At 31.5% G+C, this 27,548-nt stretch overlaps 1 protein-coding gene across 3 annotated transcripts; it reads left to right on the top strand.

The window, feature by feature from the left end:
* Positions 1 to 9,637: 9,637 nt before the first annotated feature.
* LOC114295323 (sister chromatid cohesion protein PDS5 homolog C) lies at positions 9,638 to 24,021 on the top strand. Of its 3 annotated transcripts, none has more exons than XM_082901386.1 (15): positions 9,638 to 10,148; positions 11,447 to 11,650; positions 11,734 to 11,915; positions 12,566 to 12,692; positions 12,802 to 12,999; positions 14,573 to 14,620; positions 14,747 to 14,794; positions 14,916 to 15,860; positions 15,957 to 16,067; positions 16,521 to 16,594; positions 18,811 to 18,862; positions 19,007 to 19,093; positions 19,175 to 19,218; positions 23,056 to 23,124; positions 23,218 to 24,021. In XM_082901386.1, the coding sequence occupies exons 1-15, from the start codon at positions 10,047 to 10,049 to the stop codon at positions 23,747 to 23,749; spliced, it is 2,823 nt and encodes a 940-aa protein (XP_082757512.1). In that variant the 5' UTR covers positions 9,638 to 10,046; the 3' UTR covers positions 23,750 to 24,021. The 3 variants fall into 3 exon arrangements, with proteins under 3 accessions (XP_082757512.1, XP_082757511.1, XP_082757513.1); XM_082901385.1 differs by having other exon boundaries at positions 14,910 to 15,860; XM_082901387.1 differs by having other exon boundaries at positions 9,670 to 10,148; positions 10,658 to 11,650; positions 14,910 to 15,860.
* Positions 24,022 to 27,548: the final 3,527 nt, after the last annotated feature.

Here is a 27,548-nt window from a genome sequence, read left to right as displayed (position 1 = left end):
TTCCAATAAAAGTGAGATCTTTTTTTTTGTCAAAGTGTGATCTTTAACTATTTTTGTAGTAGTGACAGATGCCATTAAACTTTAGTAGCAATGGCATTTTTTAAAAAATGTCAGGATACTAGGTAGGTGCAAATTACTTTTTATGGCACTTAGGTGAAAAGTGTCATAAACAAATATTTTATAGCATTTTGAGAAATGTCACTAAGCCAAAAACTTTCCAAGCTTATAATTGCATTTTTGAAAAAACAAAAAATATCAATATATTTTCTAAATTTTTAAAATGCAGTAAATGATTAAAAATAAATAAATAAAACTCAATATACACTACAAGAAAAAATTAAACTCAATAAAGTAAAGTTTTTTTGCGACTAAAAAAATTTAGTAGCCAAAAGTATACAATTGGCGACTAAAAATAAGTTTGGTTGCTGATTATATGGGTTTTACTGACTAAAAAAAATTTAGTAGCCAAAAGTAAAGCTTTTTTGTGACTAAAAAAATTTTAGTAATCAAAATTCTACAATCGCCAAAAATGGTCATTTTTAGCGCGGGAGAACTAAAGTCCTAATGCGGGAATTAAATTTTTTGGCGACCAAAATTTTGGTAGCTGAAAGTGCATCTTTGGTGACCAAATCCGATTTTGGTCAGTAAAAGTTAAGTTTTTTAGCAACTAAAAAATAATTAGTCGCCAAAAGTGGTCTTTTTTTATTTTGCTAGTAAATAGTTTATTTTAAATAAATTATGTTCAATAAAATAATTATGTTTATACATATACTTTTATATTAATACGGATGTATATACTATATAAATAATATATGTTGCATATATAATTATGTGGTGCTATAGAGGTGTAATGGGAAGAGTATGATGTATAAGGTTTATGATGCGGGAGGTTGGCGGTTCGAGTCTCCGCAAGAGCGGATCAAATTGTTCTACAACGAATTATCGTCACGAATGACACTTGATAGTGTCACAAATAGTGCCTACCATGACAGTAAAGTGTCCCTGAAAGGTTTTAGTTTTGATGGTGTAATGACACTTATAAGCGTCACTAAGTCTTTTTTTAATGGCGTTTGATAGTGCCACAAATAATATCTACCATGACATCAAAATGTTACTGAAAGTTTTTAGCCATAATGATGTAGTGGCACTTGCAAGTATCTACTATGGCACTAGTATCTACTGTGACACGGATACAAATTGCACTTGTTCAAAATATCATAAGACTAAAAAATACCATTAAACTAATAATTTTGTGACACTTTTAAATGTCAATAAACTAAAAAAATGTTATAGTGTTGATATCTCTAATATTGTTGAATTGAAAATGACAACTAAATGTACGAAACTCTTTATGAATCTGAAAATGGTCAGACAATTATCCAAGTTTTGCAATAAACAAATAGGATTAATTACACTAATAGTCCCTATAATTTGGGACTTGTGTCACTTTGATTTTTGACTTTTCAATTGTGACAAATTAGATCCTAAATTTTTAATTTTGTTCCAAATAAGGACAATTTAAAATATCATTAGATTTTTCAAGGGTAAAATTGTCAATTCGATAAAATATAAACTAATTTGACAAAAATAAATGTCAAAAAAATATTTTTAATTTTTAAAAATTATTTTTATCCACCAATGATAAAATTATGTAAAATTAATAAAAATTACATGATTAATTTTTTTAAATTAATTTTACATGATCATTATCTAAACACATAATAAAAATTAATTTGGTAAAAAAATAAATAAATGTTAAAAGATTTATCAATTTTACATAATTTTATTTTTAGTAGGTAGAAATAATTTTTAAAAATTCAAAAATATTTGTTTGACATTTATTTTTGTCAAATTAATTTATATTTTATGAAATTGACAATTTTACCCTTGAAAAATCTAATGATATCTTCAATTGTTCTTATTTGGAACAATATTCAAAATTCATGGTCAAATGTGTCACAATTGAAAAGTCAAGGACCAAAGTGACATAAGTCCCAAACTATAGAGATTATTTGTGTAATTTGTCCAAACAAATACATCGTTAGATGTCACATTAAATTAAACCACACATCTAATATAATCTAATTTGTAATGAGAAATATTATTTTACGTATAATTATTTTTCACATAATGTACAAAAACCCTCGCATGAGTTTCATGTGATTCCACATGTGTAGGTCTTGGATGTGTGGATTCCATCTTAATTTGGAAACTTTTATGCATTCTATTATTAATTTGTTTGTCCATTTAACATTGCTGATATATAATATGAAATTTATTCCAATTTACAATACGCAATAACGATACTTGGTTAACTTCAGTCATTTATTTGATTAAGTTGATATGAATACAAGATTTTAATATGATATATCACTCATTTATCCGGAGCGAGAATTAAATGTAACCATTATATCATTTCGTCATTAATATGTAATATTAATAAAATATAAGAAATTATAATACATACATAGTATACGTTTCACTGTATAAATAGGATAGTCATTTTTTTTTAGAAATGGGAAACATCATATTAATAAAAGACAATAACAATAAATAATCAAGACCCCAATGGCTATCCCAACTAAGCAACAAAAACAAAAAAAAAAAGGGGCAAAAAATAACAACTACGATCCAGAGAAAATTATCGATCTACTCAGAGATGTGATCTGGAAAGCAAGATCAACAAAACAAACAAACAAACAAACAAACAAAAACAAATCACAAAAAAGAAATCCGCCAAAGATAACAGCTACGATGCAGGGAAAATCACCGATCTGCTTAAGAATGTGGTATGAAAAGTAAATCTGCTTGAAAACTCGCCACTGCCCAACTCCGCCAACGTTGTTGCCTGAGGAGGAAGAACACCCACAATAGTATGGGAAAATGGTTAAGAGAGGAGTGAACATTATGAGTGTTGAAAATCTAAAAATTTATGCCGAAATTGGAGAAAAAGAACTCTCAAAACTCTTATTTCGGACAGAAAAAAGTTCAAATCTATACTCTAAAGCTGTAGATCTATACTTTAGCAGTGTAGATCTACACTTTAAAAGTGTAAAAAGAGTCATTGAAATGTTATCGGAGGATCACTGGAGCATTGCCGAAAATCTCTTAGAGAGAGAGGCTTTGCTCTTTCTTTCTCTAGGCTTTAGAATACGCTCTAGGATAGTCATTAAATTATGTAGGATTTGATGATTATCCAATGTGTTACATTAATAAAAAAAATCGTTGTGAAAATATTATATCATATGTTGATTATTATGCAATATTGCTATTATATTAAATTTTCAATAGCTTATATTCATTCTTATTGGACATTGATTAATATTCTTATTATACATTAACAATAGTATATTATATAAAATAGATCATATAACAAAATTATACTTACTTATTTCTTACTTTGACATTTAAACTTTGAAATTTTTTAATTTGACCATTAAACTATTAGATTTTTGGCAACCACCAAAAAGTGTGGCACTAAATAAGATTAAAGTAATAAAATTTTAGTATTTAAATGGCCAAAATGAGATAATGCAACGAATTGTAATTTACTTAAAATAAAAAATAATAGCAATAAAAAATAGCAAGTTACCACATACATCCAAATGACTTCCAAGTAAAGTGACAAATTGCAATAATTATTTAGTTACTAATTAATAGGTGAACCGTGTGATATAAGGGAATTTATTTTTAAAATGAAATTTGATTCTAAGTCTTAATACTTGATGTGTTAAATATTTTAACAATTGAAATTTAAATACAAACAAATTTACCAATAGCCAATGAATTTTTTTGTCCTTATGTGTGATTCTATGTAGAAGGCTCATAAAAATAATTTATTTCAAAATTATAAAAAAAAAAATCGTATTCTCAACCTAAAATCAAATTCTCATTTGTGTTAAACAAATTTATCAAAATCATAAATTCCACTTGTATCAAAATATTTCCCCCCCCCCCCAAAAATAAAAACAATAGAAAACTCTATAATATACAAATTATGACTTAGTTATAACTCATGGTATATTATATTAGAATATGTGTTACGAAAAAATAATTTTAATTTTAATTTAAAATAAAAATTATTTTTAATTATTTATTTTAATAATTTTAGCCTCATCATTCTATAAAAGTGTTACTTGAATACTTAAATATAATAAATTTAGTTAAATTATTTGTTTATTTTGACAATTTTAGTTCTATTGTGCTATAAAAGTATAATTATCATATGATAATTTTATAGGATATATATTAGATTATAAGATAGCAAAATAAACATTCATTTTAAAAATAATAGTTAAATTAGATAGAGAATTAGGAATATAAAACTAAAATTGATTTTAATTATTTATTTTTATTTTTATTTTATTTTTATTTTTATCTAGAAAATAAAAATATGTAAAAATAGAACTACACAAAACTTATTTAAAAGATTAAATATAAATATGTTGTGATTAGATTAAGAAGAAAATACATAAATTAATTATGTAGAGCATTGATTTTTTTTAATATTCTTTTTGAATTATTCAAACATATTCTATATAGGCATATAAAATTTAAATAAAATCAAAAAGTTTTGTAATAAATAATTTTATGTTAAATAAAATAGACAAAAAATAAAATAAATAAATTTAAAAGAAAATTAATTTGATCAGTATGATACACATAATTAAACACATTTTATCTTATTTATTTATTTGTTTATTTATTTGTATATTGAGATAAATTTTTTTTCAAATATCATAATAATTAATTTAAAATATTAACTATCTAAAAGAAATTTAACAATGAAAAAACTGAATACACAATGAAAAATAATTCATGCATTGCACAGGAATTTATTTTTAAAATAAAAAATTTATTTTGAATATTAATACTTTATGTGTAAAAATTTTTAATAATTGAAAGTCGAATACAAACAGATTTGCTAATGGTTGATGAAAGTTTTTCTCACTTGTGCTTGATCTTATGTAAAAGGTTCAAAAAAATAATTATTTCAAAAAAAAAATGTACTATCAACCTGAAATCAAATTCTCATTTGTATTAATCAAATTTACCAAAAATTATGAATTCTACTTGTATCAAAATATTTTTCTAAAAAAATAAAAAAACAACGGAAAATTATACAATATACAAATTATGACTTAGTTATAACTCATGGTGTATTATTTTTGTTATTAATTGAAAATGTCTTTGCTAATTTTTAATGTTTTTTGTTTTTTGTTATGTTTTTTGTTATTAATTATACAATATACAAATTATGACTTAGTTATAACTCATGATGCTTGATTATGATCTATTATAACACTTTTATACGATAATATTTAAATGTTTTATTATATGAAAAAAGTGCTTAAGGTGCGTTAATTCAAATGTAAGATTTATGCTTATATCAGTACGATCGTAAGAGTTATTCATATTGATGCATGAAAAAATTACAAATTGAAATCATGAACAATGTCTTAAAAGATAATTAGGCATAGAATCTCTATAACTTTAATAATTTCAATTCTCAAAAGGGTTCTGATTAATTATATGACACATCATAAATTTTTTATTCCAGCCAAATCATTTTTACATATCTTTTTATGGTAGAACTCATGAAGATGCATTATTAATAATACTATAAATTCAAAAATTTTAATTAAAAATTATTCAAGAAAATCAATAGTGCCTTAAATATACACCATCATTTTCGATGAATCATTGTTCTTTAAAATAATACTTTACACTATTTATCATTTGGTATTTGTCAATTTATCTTCTAAAAACTTAACAAAAAATGTATTGAGTTCCATGATTTTAATCAATCAATATCAAATTTGATGATGTACATCAGTGCGGGCCTGGGTATGGGCCAACAAGGCCATGGCCTAGGGCCCCTCAAAGTAGATCCAAAAAATGGGTCCCTTTTTATTTATGGTTTAGTGTAATAAATTAGGTATGTTTTAAGTTCAAAAAAATAAAATTAAAGAAGGCTTAAACTAACTTAAAATAACTTGACCCGTTAAAAAATTGAAAGGCCCATTAAAAAAATTAACATTATTATCCATTAAAAATAGACCAAAAAAAAAGGTTCCCTCCTATTGTAGTTTATTGTAACATATTAGGTATGCTTTAAATCCAAAAAAAGTTAAGAAAAACCCAAATTAATTTAAAATAAATTGACCCATTAAAAAATTGAAAGGCCCATTTAAAATAATTAGCATTGTTATTCATTGAAAATGATTTTGCAAAAAGACTAGATTATGCAAATATGATTGATTTATTTGCTTCTAAAAATGCAAGAGCGAGGATCAAGCGACACTTATTAATTATTGTAATGTAATACTAAGTATTTTTTGTGATTTTGACACAAATCTTTTGTCTTTTATCTTCATTTTTTTTTCTCATTTTTTCCATTCAATGAAAAAAAAATGTTAAGGGCCTAAAAATTTAATAGTTAATTACTGGCTTTGTGCCCCGAAAATCTCAGGGTCGGGCCTGCTATACATGCATGCAAATCACTTCTAAAAATATGATGTATGACATAAAATTATAATGGAATAAACTTTAAATAGTGTAATAATATTTTATACTGTGATAGTGTTACAAAAGAATAATATTAATTTTAATTTAAAATAAAATTTCAATTTTAATTATTTATTTTCAAAATCTTAACTTTACCATTCTATAAAAGTGTTACGTAAATACTTATATATAATAAATTTAGTTAAATTATTTTTTTATTTTGATAATTTTAGTTCTATTATGCTATAAAAGTGTAATTATCATATAATGATTTTATATGATATATATATTAAATTATAAGATAGTAAAATTAACACTCATTTTGATATTAAAAATAATAGTTAAATTAGAAAGAGATTTAGTAATATAAAACTAAAAGTGATTATGATTATTTACTTTTATTTTATTTTTATATTTATTTAGAAAATAAAATATATAGAAATACAATTATACAAAATTTATTTAAAAGATTAAATATAAATATGTTGTAATTGGATTAAGAAAAAAATACAAAAATTAAACATGTAAAGTATTGATTTAAACCGTCCCTAACATTATTTAAATTAATTTATAGGCACGGATATATATGATAGGAAATTGTAATTTGTTTCACTCATGTATCTCTTAGGTTTTGTTTGGGAAGAAGGAATGGGTTGAGTTTGAGATTATTTTAGTCAAAAAAAAGTGAAATAAATAAGACAAAATATCACATCAAACTCATAATTATTACATTATTTTTTCTCACAAAAAGTCAAAAAAGATAGAAAAACTCTTCCAAAATGTGACTTTTTATCCCTAAAAATAGGAAAATTCTATTTTCACAAACCTACTTACCTCAATGCACACACTTAATGAAATTTCATTTTAATGACAATAATAACCTAAAATAAATGACCATAATGGACATCAAAACCCTAACCAACTTATTCTCATCTTGTCGAAATCACACCATTCAAGCAAGCCCCAAAGAACAGTAGGTTATGGATGTTGCTGAAATCTCCATCATTTTTAAGGAATGGTGCACCAAACGAATCCAAATCGAAGGGCGGTCTTTTCGTAAAACACTTTTTCTCACTTAGATTTTCCTTTCACTTTCTTCATCTCTTCTCTGCAACTTTTTAGGTTGCTTTTACTGCTGAAAAAGTGTGAACACACTGACATTGTTCATTCAAAACTGTGGTATGTTGGTATCCATAGAATAGTAGGTTATAGATATCAACAATCTTATACTAGCAAAATCATTGTAATTAAGTTGACCCAATTTTCACGATGATGATGGTAAAGAATGGAAAGCTCTTAGCTTATGATCTCAGAAGCCATAAATTTTGGGGTTCTGATGCTTGAAGCTCCAAAGATGGAGAAAATTAGGGCTAGATATTAAAAAAATACAGATTCGTAGGTCAAGTTGAATTGGGTGTGTGTTTGGGTGAAAAGTGTGGATACAGTATTTGAATTAAGGGTTATAATTGGAATATGTAGTGTGTGAAATGTGATAAATAATACCTAATTAAATTCATAAGTGTGTACATTGAGAATTTATGTGTACTGAGATAAGTATGTGTGTGGAAATAAAATTTCTCCTAAAAATAACTAAAAAGTCAAAAAGACAATCCACTTTCCGAACCAACCCTTAATGGATTAGCTTTTCCCATCTCACGGAAAGAGGGCATATTTTCTTTCAATTATTATTTTTTCTCCCTCTTATTATATTAAATAAATAAATTTTGCATGTATATAATTTAACTTGCTTAATATAATAAAAGCAAAACATTCAAAATTTAATGATTATCTTATTTTTTACATCTTTATCTCTCATTTTTAATCATTTTAAAATTTACTATCACTCACTAAAATTTATTTTCTCATATATTATACATATCATAATTTCTTAAAAGTGATAATTTACTCAAATATTTTCCCCATCCTATCGTGCCTCGGCCACCTCATCATTTTTCCTCCTGTAGGGATCAGAATATAAATAGGAATAGGAATAAATATGAAATATTACAAAATTGCACTATCCCATGGGAATTTTTAAAAAGATAATTTAAAAACTTTATGCAAAGATGCGGCAAATTATTCAGATATTTTTTCGCTCTAACCCCATATTTACCACTTAAAAAAAATTTCATTGGAAAATGAGAACATAAACGCGTGGAATGAGAACATAAACGTAAACGAGAACCTAAACGAAATTGTAATCGAAAATTACAAATCTAGCACTGTCTCGCTGCTATTTCTAGAAGGATAGTTTCACAATGAAGTGTTTGAAAATCATACCCAACCCCCCTCAAGTCAACCTCTTGTTTTGATTCATTATCAATGTCAACCTCATCTTAAAGCAAGCCCATTTTAATATAAGTTAATATTAAGGTAAATTATAAGGCACCGTTTGGGAAGGGATTTTGTGGGGTTTTTTGGACTATTTTAGTCATAAAAGATAAAATAAATTATTTTAACAACAACAAACAAAATATCACATTCAACCCATAATCATTACACTATTTTCTCACAAAAAGATAAAAAAAACTAAAAAGCAAAAAAGTCATTTCCAAACTAACCTTTTTAACCCAGGTTAAAATAGCAAAAAAAAATCAAAAAGTCAAAAAGTCAACTCACTTTCCAAACCAACCCTAAATACATTTCATGAGATTCATTTAAAATACAAATTGTCTTTTGTAATTTAAAAAATTACAAATATCTCCCTGTCAAAAAATTTTATTTAACAGAATTAATTAAAAAAAAAAAATTTCTAACTATTTACCTATAGAATAATAAAATTATCTGAATTATTAATTAAAATAAAATTTTAACATTATTAAAAACTATTAATTAACTTAATAATTTATTAATAAAAAATATATTTATTATAAAATTAAAAATCTTTAAGGCATAATCCAACTTTTAAAATTATAAAAAATAATTTATAATTTAAATAAACTTTAGAGGGAGTATGTTTATAATTTATCTTAATTTTATAAATTTGAGAGAGGGGCCAACACAAGCCCAGCTGGCCTCAGACACAACTGACTCAAAAGTGCGGAGAAGAGCCACGTGGAGCTCCGACGACCCAACAGCTAGGAATCCAATTGGCGGACCCCAAACTCCAAATTAAATTCAAATCCAATACCACCGCGGATTCCGAGGCCGCTCTTCAATGTCAATAAATAAAATTCCCAGAACAGAGACTAACCACAAAAATAGAAAACAAAAAATAAATTATAAAACAATAGCTGATAAAAATACTCGTTCCCACCCTTTTTTCCTCTCTCTCTGAAAAATACCCACAAATTTTTTTTCTCAGATTAGATTTCTCTCTTTAAATATACTTTTTTTTTAATAAAAAATTTTAATTTTGTCTGTCTAAAAAAGAAAATTTCTCATAATCTCTGTTCGTTCGTGTTCTAGACTGTATAATCGTTTGGATTTGTTTTTTTTATAAAATGTTTGTATGGTTTCTAGGGTTTTAATGGTGTGAAATTTGAGTTGAAATCGAGGGATTTTGGGGGAATCCAGAGAGACAAAGAGAAGAGAAGAGCATGGCGTCTGGGGAGAGAGAGTTCGAGGAGCAGCTGGAAGAAGCTGGGAATAGGCTCCTTCAACCTCCGTCTTCGGTCGATGAACTCCTTCCTCTGCTTGATGTATGCCCTAATTTATCTGGGTTTTGATTTGTTGAGTTGCTTCTTGGCTTTGATTCTAGGGTTTTTAGTTATCTATAATTTTTCAGCACTTCATGCTTGTATCTGGGTTTTGGATTTTTTTTTTTTTTTTTGGGGGGGGGGGGGTTGCTGTACTGCATGTTTTTTTTTATGGCATTTGGGTCTAGTTTGTAAAATTTATCCCTTAATTAGGGCTCTTTATTTTATTTATTTGTGCCATTTGGTCTACCATAGATTAAAACTTTATCTCTGTGACTAGGATGCAATGTGGAAAATTTTGTAGATTGACTAGTTTTTCTATTAATAGGCTGTGTGTTTATTTGTTGCATGTTTCATTCCTTGGCCAGAATCTTGTGGAATCAATGTGTAAGACAAATAATATATATATATATAAATATATTTTATGGAACTTGATTTTTTCAATTAATATGCCGTGTGTAACAATGGGCTGCTGTCTGGGCACTTGGTGATTGAATGTCTATAATGGCTAGGTAACCCTGACTGAGACAGCTAGGATACTGGCTTGAAACCCGGGCTTTGAACGCCGTCCAAGGGGTACCTTCTTTTTGTGTTGGTGCTTATCTAGGCACTTGCCTAGGCAAACCATGTGATTCTGCATGAGTGGGCGGTATTAAGTGGCTATCTTTTACTAGGATGCTACCGTGATGTACTACTATATGGAGAGCAAACATTTATCTAAGTCTCTATCTACGGTTATGTCCTTTACCCCTTATTGCAACTATCAAAGAGAAGATTTTTCCTATACTATGGCTAAGTTTGGCATCTTCTAAAAAGCTAAAAAGTCACTGGCCTATTTAAGTCACATAATCTTATTTAAGTCATATCACCTCTCTACCATATCATTTCAAACTCAACTCATATTTCATAAAAAGTAAAAAAGTGTACTTATTTAGAACATCCCAAACAATCCCTATATTTGCAAATGCAAGTCTATTGTTGTGTTTCAGAATTAAGGGAAACAAAACTTCAATGAGTAGAAGTTTCCTGGAAAAACTTCTATAAAAAAGGTGGTGTTGTAAAGATATTTGGTGGTGGAATAATGTGACAGAAGCCAAGTAAAAAAAAAGGGACTTGTTTTAAAAAAGGCAAAATGATAGAAAAGAGGAAACTTTTAAGAATTACAATAGCTATATCGGCATTAATTGATGAGTTATACAATGAATTGTGGGAGAGAGTCATTGTGGAGTGCCTAAGAGTTACTTGGTTGATTTGCTTGTAAATTCTTTCGTATAATCTTCTTCTTTTGTTCTGCTTTTCAGCAAGTTGAGAATTTTCTGTCAAGGGTGGAGCAGTCACCATCAAAATCAATGCAAACTGCACTTTCTCCATCTATGAAGGCATTGGTTGCAGATGAACTTTTAAGGCATCCTGATGTAGATGTGAAAGTTGCAGTTGCCTCCTGCATCAGTGAGATAACAAGAATTACTGCACCAGATGCTCCGTATGATGATGATCAGATGAAGGTACTGGATTTTTGTTATTTTATTGATATATTTTGTCATCATTTTTTTTTGTCCTCATAAGTTTCCACTTTATGTGTACACAGGATGTCTTTCGGTTGATTGTATCATCCTTTGAAAATTTATCTGACAAGTCCAGTAGATCATATAGTAAGAGGACCTTGATTCTTGAAACTGTAGCCAAGGTCAGGTCATGTGTGGTGATGTTGGATCTGGAATGTGATGGTCTGATTGTTGAGATGTTTCACCACTTTCTAAAAGCTATAAGGTATGAGCTAATATCCACTTTATCTTCCGAAATTGAATTTTCATATTTAAATCGAATATAATTGTATAATATATTATTCTGGTACAAAACCTAAAACAATAAAGCCAAACCAGATTGATGTGTTTTCTTTTGCTTCTCATTGGTCATTCTTGGCTCACATTTAATTTAGCAGTCATCATTTTTGGTTATAGGTCGTAATTTACAACCTGTGGGATGTGTATATTTATGTATATCAACAGAAGGTGGTGGTCTCCCCAGCTAGGGGTGACTTTTCTTTGAACATGTGTTTGTGTTATATGAAAACAATTTAGGCTGTAGTGCCAGTTCATTTTGCATGAGTTGGTGCCAAAATTGTTGCAAAGTTGTAAATTTTGGATTCCCCATTTTTGAAATTACTGCCTTCTATTCACCATTGCAGGTTCTATACTTTTTGATAGGTTTGTTCTTTATAGAAATTTTTTACTTGAGTTTTTTTTTTAATTTTATTCATTCATATATTTTTCTTTAGGTATAAATAATCTGTAAGCAACTTAATTGATTAGCTGATAAGGTTACTTTCCTAACTTAAATCGCCTACAAAAAGTCCTACTATGATGAATTGTACATGTTTTGCTTTTCAGCATCTGATATTGCTTTTGTTGAACTTTCAGGGATTATCACCCAGAGAATGTATTTTCCTCCATGGTCACAATTATGTCTCTTGTACTGGAAGAAAGCGAAGATATTTCATTTGAGCTAATCTCTCCCATCCTAGCTAGTGTGAAAAAGGACAATCAGGTCAATATTATTGACTAATGGATTACTGTGTTTTTGTTACTGTTTTATTTTGTTTTTTGTTTTTTTGTTTTTTTTTTAATGATTTTCTTTGTGGTTTTTCTATTTTCAGGAGGTTTTGCCAATTGCTCGGAAATTGGGGGAGAAAGTATTTAAAAACTGTGCTATAAAGGTCAAACCTTACCTGATGCAAGCTATGAAATCTTTGGGACTTTCTTCAGATGATTATATCAAAGTAATTTCATCTATATGTGATGGAACAAATGGTGCTGTTGGAGATAATGATGACAATGCTTGTGGAGAACAGTTGGTATGCTCACTTATATTTTCAACATAATATTCTTTTATTTATTACTCTTAAGAAGTGCGAGGGGGATAGAGGCTGGAGTTAAATATTGTTTGAATAAGCTGCTGCTTATAAACTTTTGATGGGCCTAATGGCAGAGCTTAATTTGCCCAATTTTTCTAATAGTAAGTCTGATAAGAACCTGATAATGCTGCTACCATTGCCAATGTTTTCTTTTCCAGTAATATCCTTGTTCTAATACCCAAAAGTAATTGATGGATGGCACATAGGTAACACAATTTCTATGATAGTATTTTCGTATTTAATTATGATAATACAAGGTTAATGCTGACATTCCTACTAGGCTTCTGCCACCACTGCTGCCCGGTCTGCATTCCTGCCCCTGCCTCTAGCATGAGCAATCCTGCTTAACCAGAGTGTTGTAGTAGCAACTGTTGTGCAATTATATGACCTGCACCTACACACCCATCTCTAGTTTATAATCTCACTGCCACCTTTTACCTATAACCTATGGACCTGGGTGGGTTTTGGGTGCGCGGGTATTTGTAGAAGTGTTGGATTCATCTGATTCTCATGTCCAACGACACTAGGGGCATGTTTGGTTTGTCTCTCAAAACATGTTTTTGGAGAAAAAATTCCAAAAATATGTTTGGTTGAAAATTACCCCCCCCAAAAAAAAAAAAAAAAAATCCAAAATCACTTTTCTCTCTACTACACATCAATCAATCATTTTTTCTCTCTCCTCTCCTTCACAATCACTTTTTCTCTCACATCTTTCTATTCAACTACAAAAAAATATCAAATCATCCCAAACTCCAAAACTCTAGAACTATTTTCAAAATATACAACCAAACAAATTTTCAAATTTTCTAAACTCTCTCTAGAAAATTATTTTTGAAATAATATTTCAAAACACAAACCAAACAAGGCCTAGGAGTCTACGGCATGGCAAGGTTTCGTAATTTTTTTGAACTTTTAATTTTGAAAGGTAAAATGTTGTCTACAAACTAATATTAGAGCATTTTACACATAAAATGGGTTTCTTGTGCATAGTTGTAAAGTCAATTACTTAGGCATACTTAGTCAGTGCATGTCTAGCCAAACATCTCATACACATATCCTATACCCTTACTAAAGCGTTGAGTGTCCTACAAGGTTATTTCACAAATTTAGAGGAGTCCATGTAACATTGCCTATAACATCAGAATTTGCCTGCACCATTGTTGCGTTGCTTTCTAGTTGCCTTGTTTGCTTGTTTTGACGTGAGAATCTGAATGGCTTATATAACCTGTAGCTGTATCATCAACCATGGGAAATAAATGTTATGTTGGATTGCTAATATTGTTCTTCACTGTCCAGCAACCAATTCAGGAATCTTCATCCACTAGGAATGTCAGATTGATCTCCTTCATTTCAAAATAATGTTGTCTACTTATAGTAAATGTCTTCATTGATGCTAATATTTGTTTATTGAAATTGTCATTACGTCAGAAAAGGATTTTTTTGTGTGTGCGCATATGTGAGCATAGATGTAATCATGATTTGGTATTCATTGTGCCGTATTGTTTTTCTTCAGACTGAGGTGAGCAAGTTGGCTAGGGCATCTTCAGAGGGGGCAGCTCAGGCATGTCATCAATTTATATCTGTTTTCTGTAATTTATAGTTCTAGGCTTCATCCATTTTAACTTCTAGTTGTTATTTGTTCTGTTTTTACTTATGAAATTGTCGTTTCTTGTACTAATTGCGTCAGGCTGATGAGAACAAGTTGACTGTGGCATCTTCCGATGGGGCAACCCAGGCATGTCCTGATAGTTTATATTACTTTTTGATTTGTATATCTAATTGTGAGTTAATTCATAAAATGATGGACCAACCTTAACCTGCAACTAATTGTCTGGATGTCATTATTCTAGGATCAGATGACAAAAGAAAGTGTGACAGAGACTCGTCCTGAAGAAGATCATCCTGCTGTGGACGGATCTCCAAAGTCAGTGATGAGTAATGGTGTTGCAGAAACTGGGAATGAAGACAGATTGGCAGATCCAGAGTCTTCAAAGAAGCAAGAGCATGCTCACCAGGTTGATCAGTCAGTTGATACTATTGTAACAAGCAATGCTGAACCTGATGATTCAGACAGTGGGAAGATAGAAAAATCAGAGTCTAAGCCCGAACAAACATCCAAGAAAAGAGGACAGAAATTAAACTCTTTAATCAATTCAACAGAACCTTCTGACTCCTCTAGAGTTGAGAGCGATAAAGTATCTGAAAGAATGGCAGACCGTCAAACAAGTCATAGCAAGGAAGTCCCTGGTTCACCTTCTGAGGAGCCGTCTGTTGAGGTGGCTGTGACTTCAGAAAATGACAAAGAGAATGTTAAGCTTTCCTCACCAAAAGCAATAGAGAGTGAGTCAATGAATGTTGCTTCCCCATCCCCAAGTGGGAGTGTTCCTGATGAGGGTCGTCTGAAGAAGGCTGGACGACCAAAGAAGAGAGACAATTTGGTTCAAGACATTGCACTATCTGCCAATGTTGTTTCTAAGAAAGCATCTGATGGTACAAGTGATTTGGAAGTGAAGCCCCAAAGACGCTCAGGAAAGAAGGCTCTTGCTGGGAGTACTGAGGAGAAGACTCCGGCTCCGACGGATAAATCAAAGAGTGAAGGTGGGACAAGTGATTCAGAGGAAAAACCATTGAAAGATTGTGTTAGGAAGGTAGATGCAAAAGATGACATAGTGGATGGGCCCTCATCAAAGAAGAAGGAAGATGGGAAAAGGCGTGGGGGAGGGCGAGGGCGAGGACGTGGACGTGGAAAAGCTACTTTGGTGAAGGATTTAACAAAATCACCCACCGATGATGATGACAAAGTACTTTTTGATGTGCTTTGGCATTGTGCAGTTCTATTTGTGCCTGAGTCTTCATTGACCAAGTATCTAAAAAAAATATTCTTATGCATTTTGTAGGAAGCAGTTTCTTCCCCAAAACTTGCCTCAAAATTAGATAAAGATGAAGGCCGCATAGAGGAAACCACCAAGACGAGTTCCAAGAGAAAGCGTACGCCAGGGAAAGAGAAAGTAAGTTTTCTCAACCCCATTGATGTGGTTAAATTTTCTATTGGTCAGCATAGTTTGATTTTTAGTTTATATTACATTAAATTTAATGCATGCAATAGCCAAGTGCCTACCATATGGTGCACCCACTTGTAAAATGCATTTTGTTTTATTCAGTTCAGTCATTTCATATTCAACATCATCTTGATTTTTACTTTCTTTTTGTGGTACTTTGTTCCCTTCTTCCTTTCGTCTGTAAAAGAGCGGCACAACTTTTAAAAAAAATGTAGAAAGAATAACTGAAGAGCTGTGATGACTTTGACTCTGTTTGCCTTTACATTTTAGCTATGTAAGTTCTTTTGTTGCATGGGCGAGCAATGGTGCAGTTATGTCTTTTGTGTAATTATTGAATTGATTTCTGTTATCATTTGTACTTTTTGAACCAATTCTAATAAGTTGTTTATTGTTTCATGTCAGGCATCTGATACTATAGAGTATGACGGTAACCTAATCGGTAAAAAGGTTAAGGTTTGGTGGCCAGAAGATGAAATGTAAGTGCTTCCATTAGGTTTTATAATTATATTGGTCACTGATAAGTACTAGCTGAAGGAAGTCCTTACCTTTTAGCTGAAGAATCTCCTTTTACTTTTTCTATTTTTTTTATTTTTATTTTTTGGTCTTAAGCATGATACATTGTCTTTTATGTTGTAATTTTGCCTTTTAGTGGCTGTGTGGTGTTGTCAAACTTCCAGTTTTGACACATCCCTAATTTTATTTTTAATTATAAAAAATTACTAGTAACAACATTTTAACCCCAGTTCAGCTTAATGATGTGGTGATGTAGTAGGTATTATGGAGTTCTTATATATCTGTCTGCACAATCACCGAAAAGCCCATTTTACATGTCTCTCCATAGAATTATCCTAGAGCATGTTTGTATAAGAAAATTTAGTTGTTTTGTATATATATCTGTAAAATCATTTGTGATCCTAAGCATTGTTTATTTTACTTTTCACATGCTATATGGCTTTCTTTGTGAAAAGAGTAAGACCTTCATCATCATTAAAGTTACACCATACACACCTTAATTGTGATCCTTTCAGTGTTTGACTGGGCTTCCTGAGGTCGAATATTTTTCCAAGTAATCAATCTTTTTCTTCCAAAGAAAGAGAAATCCCGAAAAATCCGTCAATAAATGACCAACTCCATTATACACACATGATAGGACAGGGCTAAGGCAGTAATCCCGACAGAGATTAGGATGAGCTCTGATGAATAAAATAAGAATTGGTAGTAATTATTGCATATCTTTATGACTTTAATGAGAATAATGTGGTCACAATGCATTATTCCTGCTTTCACTATAAAACACAAAAAATAAAGTGTTTGGCCCATGGTTTAAAGGGGTATGCTATTAGACCTTAAATTTGGAGTTAATTTTGCATTTCATTGTGACTTAATGAGAATGATATTTTGATGATGTGATTTTTCCGCTTTCACTATAAAACCCGAAGTAGAAACTAATTGTACCATGGTTCAAAGTGGTATGCTATAGACCCTATATTTGGATATTGTTGGTGTATTTTTAAGTGTCGCATTAGTTGGTAATAAAGCATGTGATAATCTCATTGTTATTTCTTATTTTACTTTGATGAAGTTTTGGGGTAGTTTAGTATTTAGTTTCTTTTATTCAGTTGTTTATTATATTTGGTGTGGAGTAAATTTAATGGGATTATGTTTTGGCCTATCACTCTCTGGATCGGTTACACCTACGCTAGTGGAATTAGGGATTATGTTTTGGCTTATCACTCTCTGGATAGGTCACTCTCTGGATCGGTTACACCTAAGCTAGTGGAGTTAGGGATTATGTTTTGGCTTATCACTCTCTGGATAGGTCACTCTCTGGATTGGTTACACCTAAGCTAGTGGAATTATTTTACTTTGGTGAGGTTTTGGAATTTTTTTGTCTTCAATTTACTGTCCCTGAAATGATAAAAGGGTTTTGTTCATAACTGAAGACAAAAAATTCCTGACTGCTGGTTCTCTCCTTTCCCTCTCTTTTTCCATCTTGTCTCTGCATCTCTACCTTTTTGCTGCTGCATCTCTGCAGGTTCTTTTCAGCATTTCCTTCTTTTCCTATATTTTCTTCTTATTCTCTGCTGGTTTCTTCTTTCTCTGGATCTGTCTCTCTTCTTCTTCTGATTTGGCTGTTTCTCTGCTGCTACTCCAGTTGTCCTTTGATCTTCCGTCCTTGTTTTCTGCCACTGGTGTTATCCTTCTCACTTTTTCCCTCCATTGCTGTCTGTCTCTTTTACTGTTTTTATTCTCCTTCACCTTTGTTACTGTTGCTGCTGACCCTCCCTTTTCTTCTCTCCTACTGTTTCTGTTGCTGACATTTATCCCTCCCCTCTACAATTGCTGGTTTCTTCCCGTTCGAGTCACTTATTCTCCCTTTGTTTGAATTTAAATTCTATTATTTCTAATTGTTGATTGTTACTTAATGATAGTTGAATTTAGTTTTGTTAATTGGTTGCTCTCAAAATATCTGAGCTTGGCTGTATTATTTTGCACTGCTCGTTTGTTATCTATTTGAGATATTACCCCTGCTGCGTTTGGGAGTATGGGCTTAATTTATGAGGTTCTCTATTTGAATTATTGTAATTCATGTTTTGAAAACCTATGGCTGCACCACTATATTTTTGTGTAGTTATCTCATTAACAATTCAAGACGAACTTGCATTGTTTATAATTCCTTTGTTAATTGCAGGTTCTATGAAGGTGTTATTGATGATTTTGATCCTGTAAAAAAGAAACATAAGGTTAGTTTGCTTGTATATACTAGGTTCCAATTTTGTGCATGATTACTATGTAGGTTTTACTTGCATGTGCTGTGCTTTATATGCCAATGTTATTCATGTGGAGTTGATTGTTCCTAATTAGTTATTCTTTCTGTTCTTGAACAGGTCTCATATACAGATGGTGATGAAGAGATATTAAATCTTAGAAATGAAAGATGGGAGTTAGTCAGTGGTAACTCTGAGTCAGATGGGGTGGGTAATGGGCTGATTCATATTTTGGTTCTTATACTTTTTCCCTTTGTTCTGTATTAAGGATGATATTTTTGTTGGCAGGAACAAGCAACTGAATGCCAAAGTCCTGATCCTTCCTCTGACATGTATGTGTTGCTTTTCGTTGATTGTAAATTTTTTAGTTCAGAAGATGTCGCATTATTCTTTGAACTTGAGATATTCCAAAACCAAATAACTGAAAATTTAATAGCTGGATGGATGTTAGTGAAGTCAGAAATCTGGATGCAACTTTTTCCATTTTCTTATTTTTCCACATGCTATTTTCTGATGAAAAGTAGCCTTTGTATTTCATGTCAATGCCAATTGCCAATTGATTAATACAACTTTAAGACAAATTTTTAGCTTCTTGTTTGAGCTAACTGACATTTCAGTTATAGAATATTAATCAGGTTCAGACGTGTACCTTTAGGGCTCTGTTGGGAAACCTGCTGTTTTTGGGTTCGTGCAGTTCAACCAGTTGTTATAACTAGTTTTTTTACAAAAGAAATTCTGATATGAGCTGGTTCTAACGACGATCACGCATTTGCCTATGTACATTCAGGTCAATGTTTTGTAATCATAAAAACACATTCAATTTTCGAATCAAAGAAAAACAAAAGAACAAAAAATTGATTTTTAAATCAACGCAATATATTTATAATGTCTCTACCTTTTAAAACCCAGGATCTATCAATAGTTGAATTTTTTTTTATACAAGATATATTCTAAGTTGATAGGGGCAGAAAGTGGATGAGAAGAAGAAGATTTATTTCTATTCCAGGGCAATGCTTGGTAATGATATAGGGAAACTGTCATTTGAGATTCTCATTTTTGTTCTTTAATGACATACGGAAACCTTATTGGAGGTTTGGGAGAAGAGCATTAGAGGAGACTAGTCTCTCTAAAATGAAGAGAGAGGACCATGTGGTAGTTATGTGGTCAAGAAGAAATTGTAAGCCTCGTATTTATGACCTCCAGTTTGTAGTGGTGAGATTGCATATAGTAGTCTTTTGTTTTTGTGCGGAATGGATTTCATTGCCAAGGACTTGGAAGCTGAGTGAGGTCTTATGCTTGAATAAGTTGCCCACAATGGTCGTCATCTTCAGCATTGCAGGCAGGCTGTTTGCTGCCTTGTTGCTCAGCAATTTTTTAGTTTCCTGCCACAATGGTTAGCTATTTTTCATTTTACTGAGAGGTATTGTTTAAAAGCCATGAAAAAGAAAAAAAAATTGGATTGTATCATGAAATGTTCCTCATCTGAAGTTATGAATAGTGCTTCGATATTGGTCAAGGTGAAGTTGTGAATGGGGACAGTGGTTTGTTGGTTAAAATTTACTAAAAACATTTCTGTTCTTTCTGTATCCTGAAGCCGCACATGCATTTGGTATAAAATTCATATTTGATTGCAAATTGGCTGTTAGATTGTGCTCTATTTTTGTACTTCATTAATACCATAAATGCAATTAATTCATTAAGGGGCTTTCAAATTATGTTGCTTATTAGCGGGTAATAAATAACCAAACACAGAACGGTAGTCTCTAATTTTTTTCAATGATTGCTTGCCGCCACGTCCTCACCTAGGAACTTTTAAGTTAGTGTGCATTTGATAATGGATCGCATAGGTTACATGCCTTTGTTGCTCTTAATGTTTTAGAATATGTATACCTTCATTTTCACTAACTGAAACCCTAGCATTATTGTGTGAGTGTGCCTGTTTCGTATCATATCGGGAGAGGGGCGAATCGGGGAGGTGGATTAATATTGTAACTTTAAAAATGGGGATACTAATAAAAATTAGAGAGAATATAATATATTACGGATAGGTGTTTATAGTTAATGAGGGCTAAAAGATGGAAGATAAGAAATAAATGAGTGAAATTGAATGTTGAGTGTAATATTTTAGTGTTTTAATTTTGTTATATTGAAAAATTGAATTATTTATATAAATATATTCAATAAATATAATGAAGGCGGGGGTGGGATAGAACGGGTTGGGGGGAGAAAAACCTGTCCTTGCCCCCACTTCCTCATCGGGGCGGGGAAATTCAAGCCAAGCCGAGCCGAGCGGGCAGGGAATGCATGGCTGGGGAAAATCTAGAAGGGGAGATGCTTCTAGGATTTTCTTCTTCAGGATACTAGCTGCCATAATTATGCTTCTTGTGCTCTTGAGAATGTAGTTGGGCATTTGTGTTGTATGTTTATTCTATTGTGTTGTTGTATACGCTTATAACATAAAAGGAAATTAATGTAAAAGCTCCAGATTGCATTTGTTTGATTGATCCGTAAAGAATATAAATTTGTATACTCATAAATGGTTTAAAGCTGTATAATACTTCCTTGGGTACGATTTGCTAATTTCAAGTTTGCAAAATCCAGTTTGGAGACAACTTCTCCAAGTTCCCTTAAACATTTGAATAATGTATCAAGGCAGAATATTTGAATAATGGAATAAAATTTCAGAGTTGATTTTCTGCTGGCAAAAAAGGCAAAACATTCAATCTGCGCAAGTGTTGCACGAATATTGTGAAGTCACATCTTGCATGATAAATTCAATGTGCAATAATTGAAATATTTTTTGCTTTTAACAATTAAAGTTGGCTGATGTTATGTGTAGTCTGTTTCGTGCTGTAATATATTGTTGAGAAATTGTCTTCTTAGTAAGATCAGTTTAAATTTCAGGATTTTTTTTTTGGCTCTATGAGAACAATCCGTATGAGCTTTTGGAGGTCTACTAGTTTCTGCCCATGTAGTCACTTTTTCCTTTATTTAAACCATAAATTGTCTGTTTTTAATGTTTTCTTTCTGTTTATGTGTTAAGGAACCAGTAGTTGTCTATTTTTGTTTTCGTTTTCTTTTTAAAGTTTTGCCTTGGATGACTAATTAGGATTTCAATTGCATATTGTTACTTCTTTTTCTTGTACCTCATGCTTAACACTGTTTACAGTTTTCTTCTTTTCATGAAATTGCTGTTGTCAGTACACTTGGGTTACTGAATATACAAGTTTATGTGCTGTAATGGCTTGCAATGTAATTGAAATGGGATCTGCTACATACGAAAAATGACAGATAATAGATTAATGTAGCTGACCAATAAGTACTTTGATATAGTTTTAGAATATTGACTGATTTTCACATTGCTCATTAATTTTATTTAATAGATGGTAACTTTGTTTAGAAACAAGGATAAAATAGGCAAGTTGCATCTAGTACTCATATTTGTCCCTGAATATTAGGTTGTCTATATTTTTTCTTACAAGTATTTCTTTTAGTTATGGTTTGGGTGGTTAGCATGGGAAAGATAGTTGTAGAGAAGTTATAATTGTTTGGATGAAACCTGTTCTGGTTAGTGAACTTTTATTTGGCTTTTAAACTGTGAAGTGGCTTTGTGAAACATTTCTGGTGCTGGTGATTGTGCGGTGTAGGACAGTATCTCCCAAAGGTTTTAGATTGGCCAAATATGTGATTGCTTAAATTTCTGTTAGTGATGATAACAGATAACAGTGGCATTTGATATCATTTTCTTTTGGTTTCTTTTCTTTTCTTTATTATGTTCATTTGATTTGTTTACATGGGGCGCGAGAGGCCTATGTGCATTTCAGAATTGTTGAGTTTGGAATGCCTGGAATGATGATAGTTTGGTCCTCTTCCTCTATGTTTTTTTTTTTTTTTTTTTTTTTCATTTGAATTTTTAGCTGCTTTCATTTCTTGAACTGGTTCATTGAGTTTTGACTTTCCTGAATGCATTGTTGTCGTTGCATCATATATATATTTTTCTATCCTTGTCATGGATAAAATTTTAATGTCTTAAAAACTTTTCATAGGTGTAGTGATTTCTTTCTTTTTCTGTCATCATTTTTTTTTTATGGGTAGTTATAAAATTAGGTTGTCAGTTCTTTAGATATCCCTGGATTTCTCTTGCTGATGATCTACTTTTCTGCTACCAGGCACAAAAAGAAGAAAGCAAAAACAAACCCCGAACCATCAGCTAAGCAAGGAAAGAGGGAGGGTTCACGGTTTGTAACTTTCCTACAGTCATTTCTTGGTGTAATATTTGTGTTAATTCTTGAAAATAAAATGTTGACACTGAATTTGCAAATGGTTGCCAGAGGTGGAGAAGCTTCCTCCAGAAAATCAAAAGGAGATGCTACAAAATCTGGTCGTAAATCCAAGGATGACACTCAAGTTGATGGAAAATCAAAGGATAACACCTCCAAGTCCAGTGCTAAATCCAAGGATAATTCTCAAAAAAGTAGCGGTAAATCTGTTGTTGATGCCTCCAAATCAGCTGGCAAATCCACGGATGTTGATGGTGGCACACCGAAGACCGGCATCAAGTTCAAGTTGGATAGCCCAAAAGCTGCCACCAAAGACACCCCAAAAGCAACCACCAAAGACACTCCGAAAACTGCCAGCAAATCCAAGGGTAAAGCCTCCAAAAGTGGCAACAAATCTAATGCTAATGGTTCTGGCAAGGTGAAAGCTGGTTCAGCAAAGGCGAAAGAAACTGAGGAAAAGGAAAAGTCGCCCGAGACAGCGAAAACGCCAAAAAGCGCAAAGGGGAAGTCACCAGATGCATCGAAGGGGCAAGAAACTGGTGCGAAGAGTGGAAAGAAGCGGAGAAGAGGGGCTAAAAGCTGAAGGTTTGCACTTTACTTGCTCTTTCATTGGCAGTGTTTTGTCTGCAGGTTGCAGTGGAGTAAGCCATGCATTTGTTAGATTTTGTCAGCTTTGAGGTATTTTGAAAATCATGGCTAGGGTTTGTTATAATAGTCCCCTCTTGGTTTGTTTGTTTAGTTTTATGGTAGTAGTGGTAGGTTTTAAGCTAGTGTTTATACTCGTGTTCTTGCTTATTTTAGATGAAATTCGTGATATTTTTTGGGTAAACTACATTAGAAAGCGTTTTCAGGTTAGCTTCTGCTTCTTCTCTTTCCTTTTCTTTTCTTTTTTGAAAAAAAATCAGTATGGATAATGCCTACATAGATTGACAAACTTGGTGTTGGGAAAATGGTCGAAAATGGTTCCTATTCCCACTGTACAGCCTGCCTTCTAAATGCATTTCTTGCATTATTATTATTATTTTTTGGTTGAACAGACTTTATTTTGTTGTTGTAGATTTTACTTGTGTCGGTGCTTGTGTGCTGCTGAAAGCATGGCCTTGAATGCAGATTTTAGTATGGACTTTGGTTTGTCTATAGAGTCTCAGCCCAAGTCCAAACCTATAGGGGCTGTTTGGGAACCTGAATAATGAACCACAGGTCAGGTCTACTGTAGTGTAGTGGTACTTTCTTAAAAATTGAAGCTAACCCTAAACCTTGCTTGCGCAGCAACCACCCATCACCACCATCTTCGGTAACCACACCCAGCCGCTCTCCACCAACAGCCCACACCACTGAGCCCCTTCCCACCCTCTCTTGCTACCCCTCTACCACCACCCCTAGCTACTTCCTAGTCCTTCTAGTGACCTATGCCCCCTCATCCTTGCAACCCACACTTCCACAATTCCCTAACCCTCTGATGCCATCCTAGCCCAGCCCATCTTTGCAACCCATGTAAACTAGTGTGTGATTGTTTTTTAGAGTGATTATTTGGACGGTGGAGGAATAGAGAGATCGGCTAACGGTGGAGGAATAAGAAGATGAGGGATGGGGGATGGTGGAAAGGAGGTGGAGGAATAGAGAGATCGGCCAACGGTGGAGGAATAAGAAGATGAGGGATGGGGGATGGTGGAAAGGAGGTGGAGGAATAGAGAGATTGGCTAACAGTGGAGGAATAAGAAGATGAGGGATGGGGGATGGTGGAAAGGAGTTGGGGTGGTGGCTAAAGATGCTGGGGAGGGCGGCCGAAGTTATTGGTGGTGAGTGGCAGATGGAGTGGGGGGTTAAGGTTAGAGTTTGAGAGGGAGAGGTAATTCTAGTATTAATTGGGTTGTCTAAAGAAATTTTACAAAATTTAAAATTATTTAATGGGCATATTACAATTGCCTCCTCACGAATTATTAAAAATATAGATTGTCCTATGTACTGTAAATTACATTTCATCCTCTAAAGTGTTCAACTACTGTCATCAACTATGAAATGTTCATTCTCTTTTGAATGAATCATTTTCTTCATTGGGCAGGTTACAAGTACCCTCTTGTGCTTTAGCAAAATATAGATTTTCCTATGTAGTTTTAATAATTACATTCCATTCTATAAGGTTTTAACTACTTTCAGTCGATTTGAAATGTTCATTTCTTTCAAATAAATTGCAAATGACAAAGATTACAGGTATAATTTGTCTAATTATTCTCACTTTTTTTTATAGGGTTTATTTTCACTCTATTGATAAACTCTTTACAAATTCAAAATTTGAAGACAACATAAATTGGCATATGCTATATTTTTAGTTGTGAGAGGTCAAGGGGTCAATTTTTATCATAAATAAAACTTGCTTATTTTTTTCTCGTCACGGTATCTTTCTTTAGTTGTTTGTTTCTTTTCCATTATGTCAATATTTACAGTTTTGTTGATCATGGGAGGGCATTAGAAGAGCCAAAAGGAATTTTTTATCTAACTTTTTAGTTTAAAAGTTAAAAAAAAATTAAAAAGTTGACAATTTATATTAAAAAATTAAAGATTATCTTTTCTCTTTATTTTTTACATATCTTTTTGTAAAATATTAAAATGTCATCATAAACATATTAATTTTTTTACATCATATTTTAGTCAAAAACTCAAAAAATTACTAAAAAAATTTGTTTCCAAACAAGGCCTAAAGTCTTTACAACACTTTCATTTTTATTTTTATTTTGGTTTATCTCCTTTTGTCTTTGTTGTGGACAATATGTATTGGTGAAGGCTTCATCATCTCTATCGATTTCTTTCTCTACTCATTATTTTCACTGGTTGTCACAATTGCTCTTCATCTTCACCATTTTCTATCGTCTCAAATCTACTATTAAAAAGCATCGTCTTTGTCATTTACTTCCACAATTTTAAATCTACAACTAATGAACTTAGATCTGAGACTATTGACTCTAGATCTAAGATCAGAAAATCTCAAATGTGTGAGAAGATTATCACTTGAGTTGTCCATTCTTTCTCTATAATGAATAATGTGGTTATATGAGGTTGTAAAAAAGGAGATTAATAAAATTTCACTAGAGGTATTTCTATCATATTTTAATTATATTTTGATGTCTATCCTTAATTAATGAAAATTTTTAACTTGTTATTTTCAGCCCCATAAACTGAACACAACTTGTTTTATATTAAAAAAAAAAAAACTAATAATAAAAATTTAATTCAAATTTAATAGTAATAATAAAATATTTAAAAAAAAAATTAAGGATGAAAAGGGGAAATTCTAATGTACATTCCCTTCAAAGTGATGTATCACATGTATCCTTAATTATGTCATTTTCTTCTTTAGTTATGACAAGTTTTATTCTTTAGTTATGACTCGTGAAATTTTTAGTTATATTTCATGTTGTGTTTAGTTATGATATATTTTTTTAATTATGACAAAAAATATTAAATTATGCTATTTTCTTCTTTAATTAGAGCATCTCTAACGTTATATCAAACTTTTCATCAAATTTAAGTAAAAAATTGATGAAAATTTTGACCTAGTATGGTGGACTCTAACGTTAAATTAAAAATTTTCATCAAATGCCCGGTTGTTTAGAAGTACATCCGAGCATTAGGCAAAAATTGGGTTCAAATAAAGAAAGTCCTTTGTCTAGGAGGATATTTGAGAGAATGTTAAACCCAATAGTCACCTACAATTTTGATGAATGATAAACGCTCGTTTCATTTGATGAAATATTTGGTTCTACCTCCATCTGATATCAGTTTGATGACAGCGTTAGAACTAATGTTTCTTTCGTTTTTCATCAAATTTGATTTTGATAAAATATTCGATGCAATGTTCAAAATGGTCTTATAAAGTGCATATGATTAGGTGTGTGCACAGTGCAGTTCGGGTGGTTTGAGAGTAAGATTATAAACCGAATAGCAGATTGACGAATCGGTAAATTATGGTCTGGACAGTTTTGAACGGATTGATGGATTGAAAACATTATAATCAATTATCAAGCATTTTGTATATTATATAACACTAATTTGCATAAATCTCTCACACATTCATTTTACTTTGATATTTCATTATAGTTTAAAAAATATATATAAATTAACTATAAACGGAGCGAAACGATTTTGAAAGCGGATTATAAATTTTAAAATTTAATCCGCGATTAATGGATAGGACAATATAAATTAATATGAATCAATACGATTTAAACCGATTGAGTGATATTTTACACGACTCTACACATGATATAGTGTTTCCAAAAACACAAGAAATCAATAACAAAAAAAAAAAAACACACACACACACACAAAAAACAAAACAAACGTGAGTTAGCTTTTTAGTTATTTTAGCCTGGGCTAAAAAATCT

This window comes from Camellia sinensis, chromosome 13 (genome assembly GCF_055761805.1).
Source record: "Camellia sinensis isolate YWXY chromosome 13, ASM5576180v1, whole genome shotgun sequence".
NCBI classification, from domain to species: domain Eukaryota; kingdom Viridiplantae; phylum Streptophyta; class Magnoliopsida; order Ericales; family Theaceae; genus Camellia; species Camellia sinensis.
The sequence above is the reverse complement of the archived record's forward strand: the minus strand, read 5'-3'. Positions and strand labels throughout refer to the sequence as shown.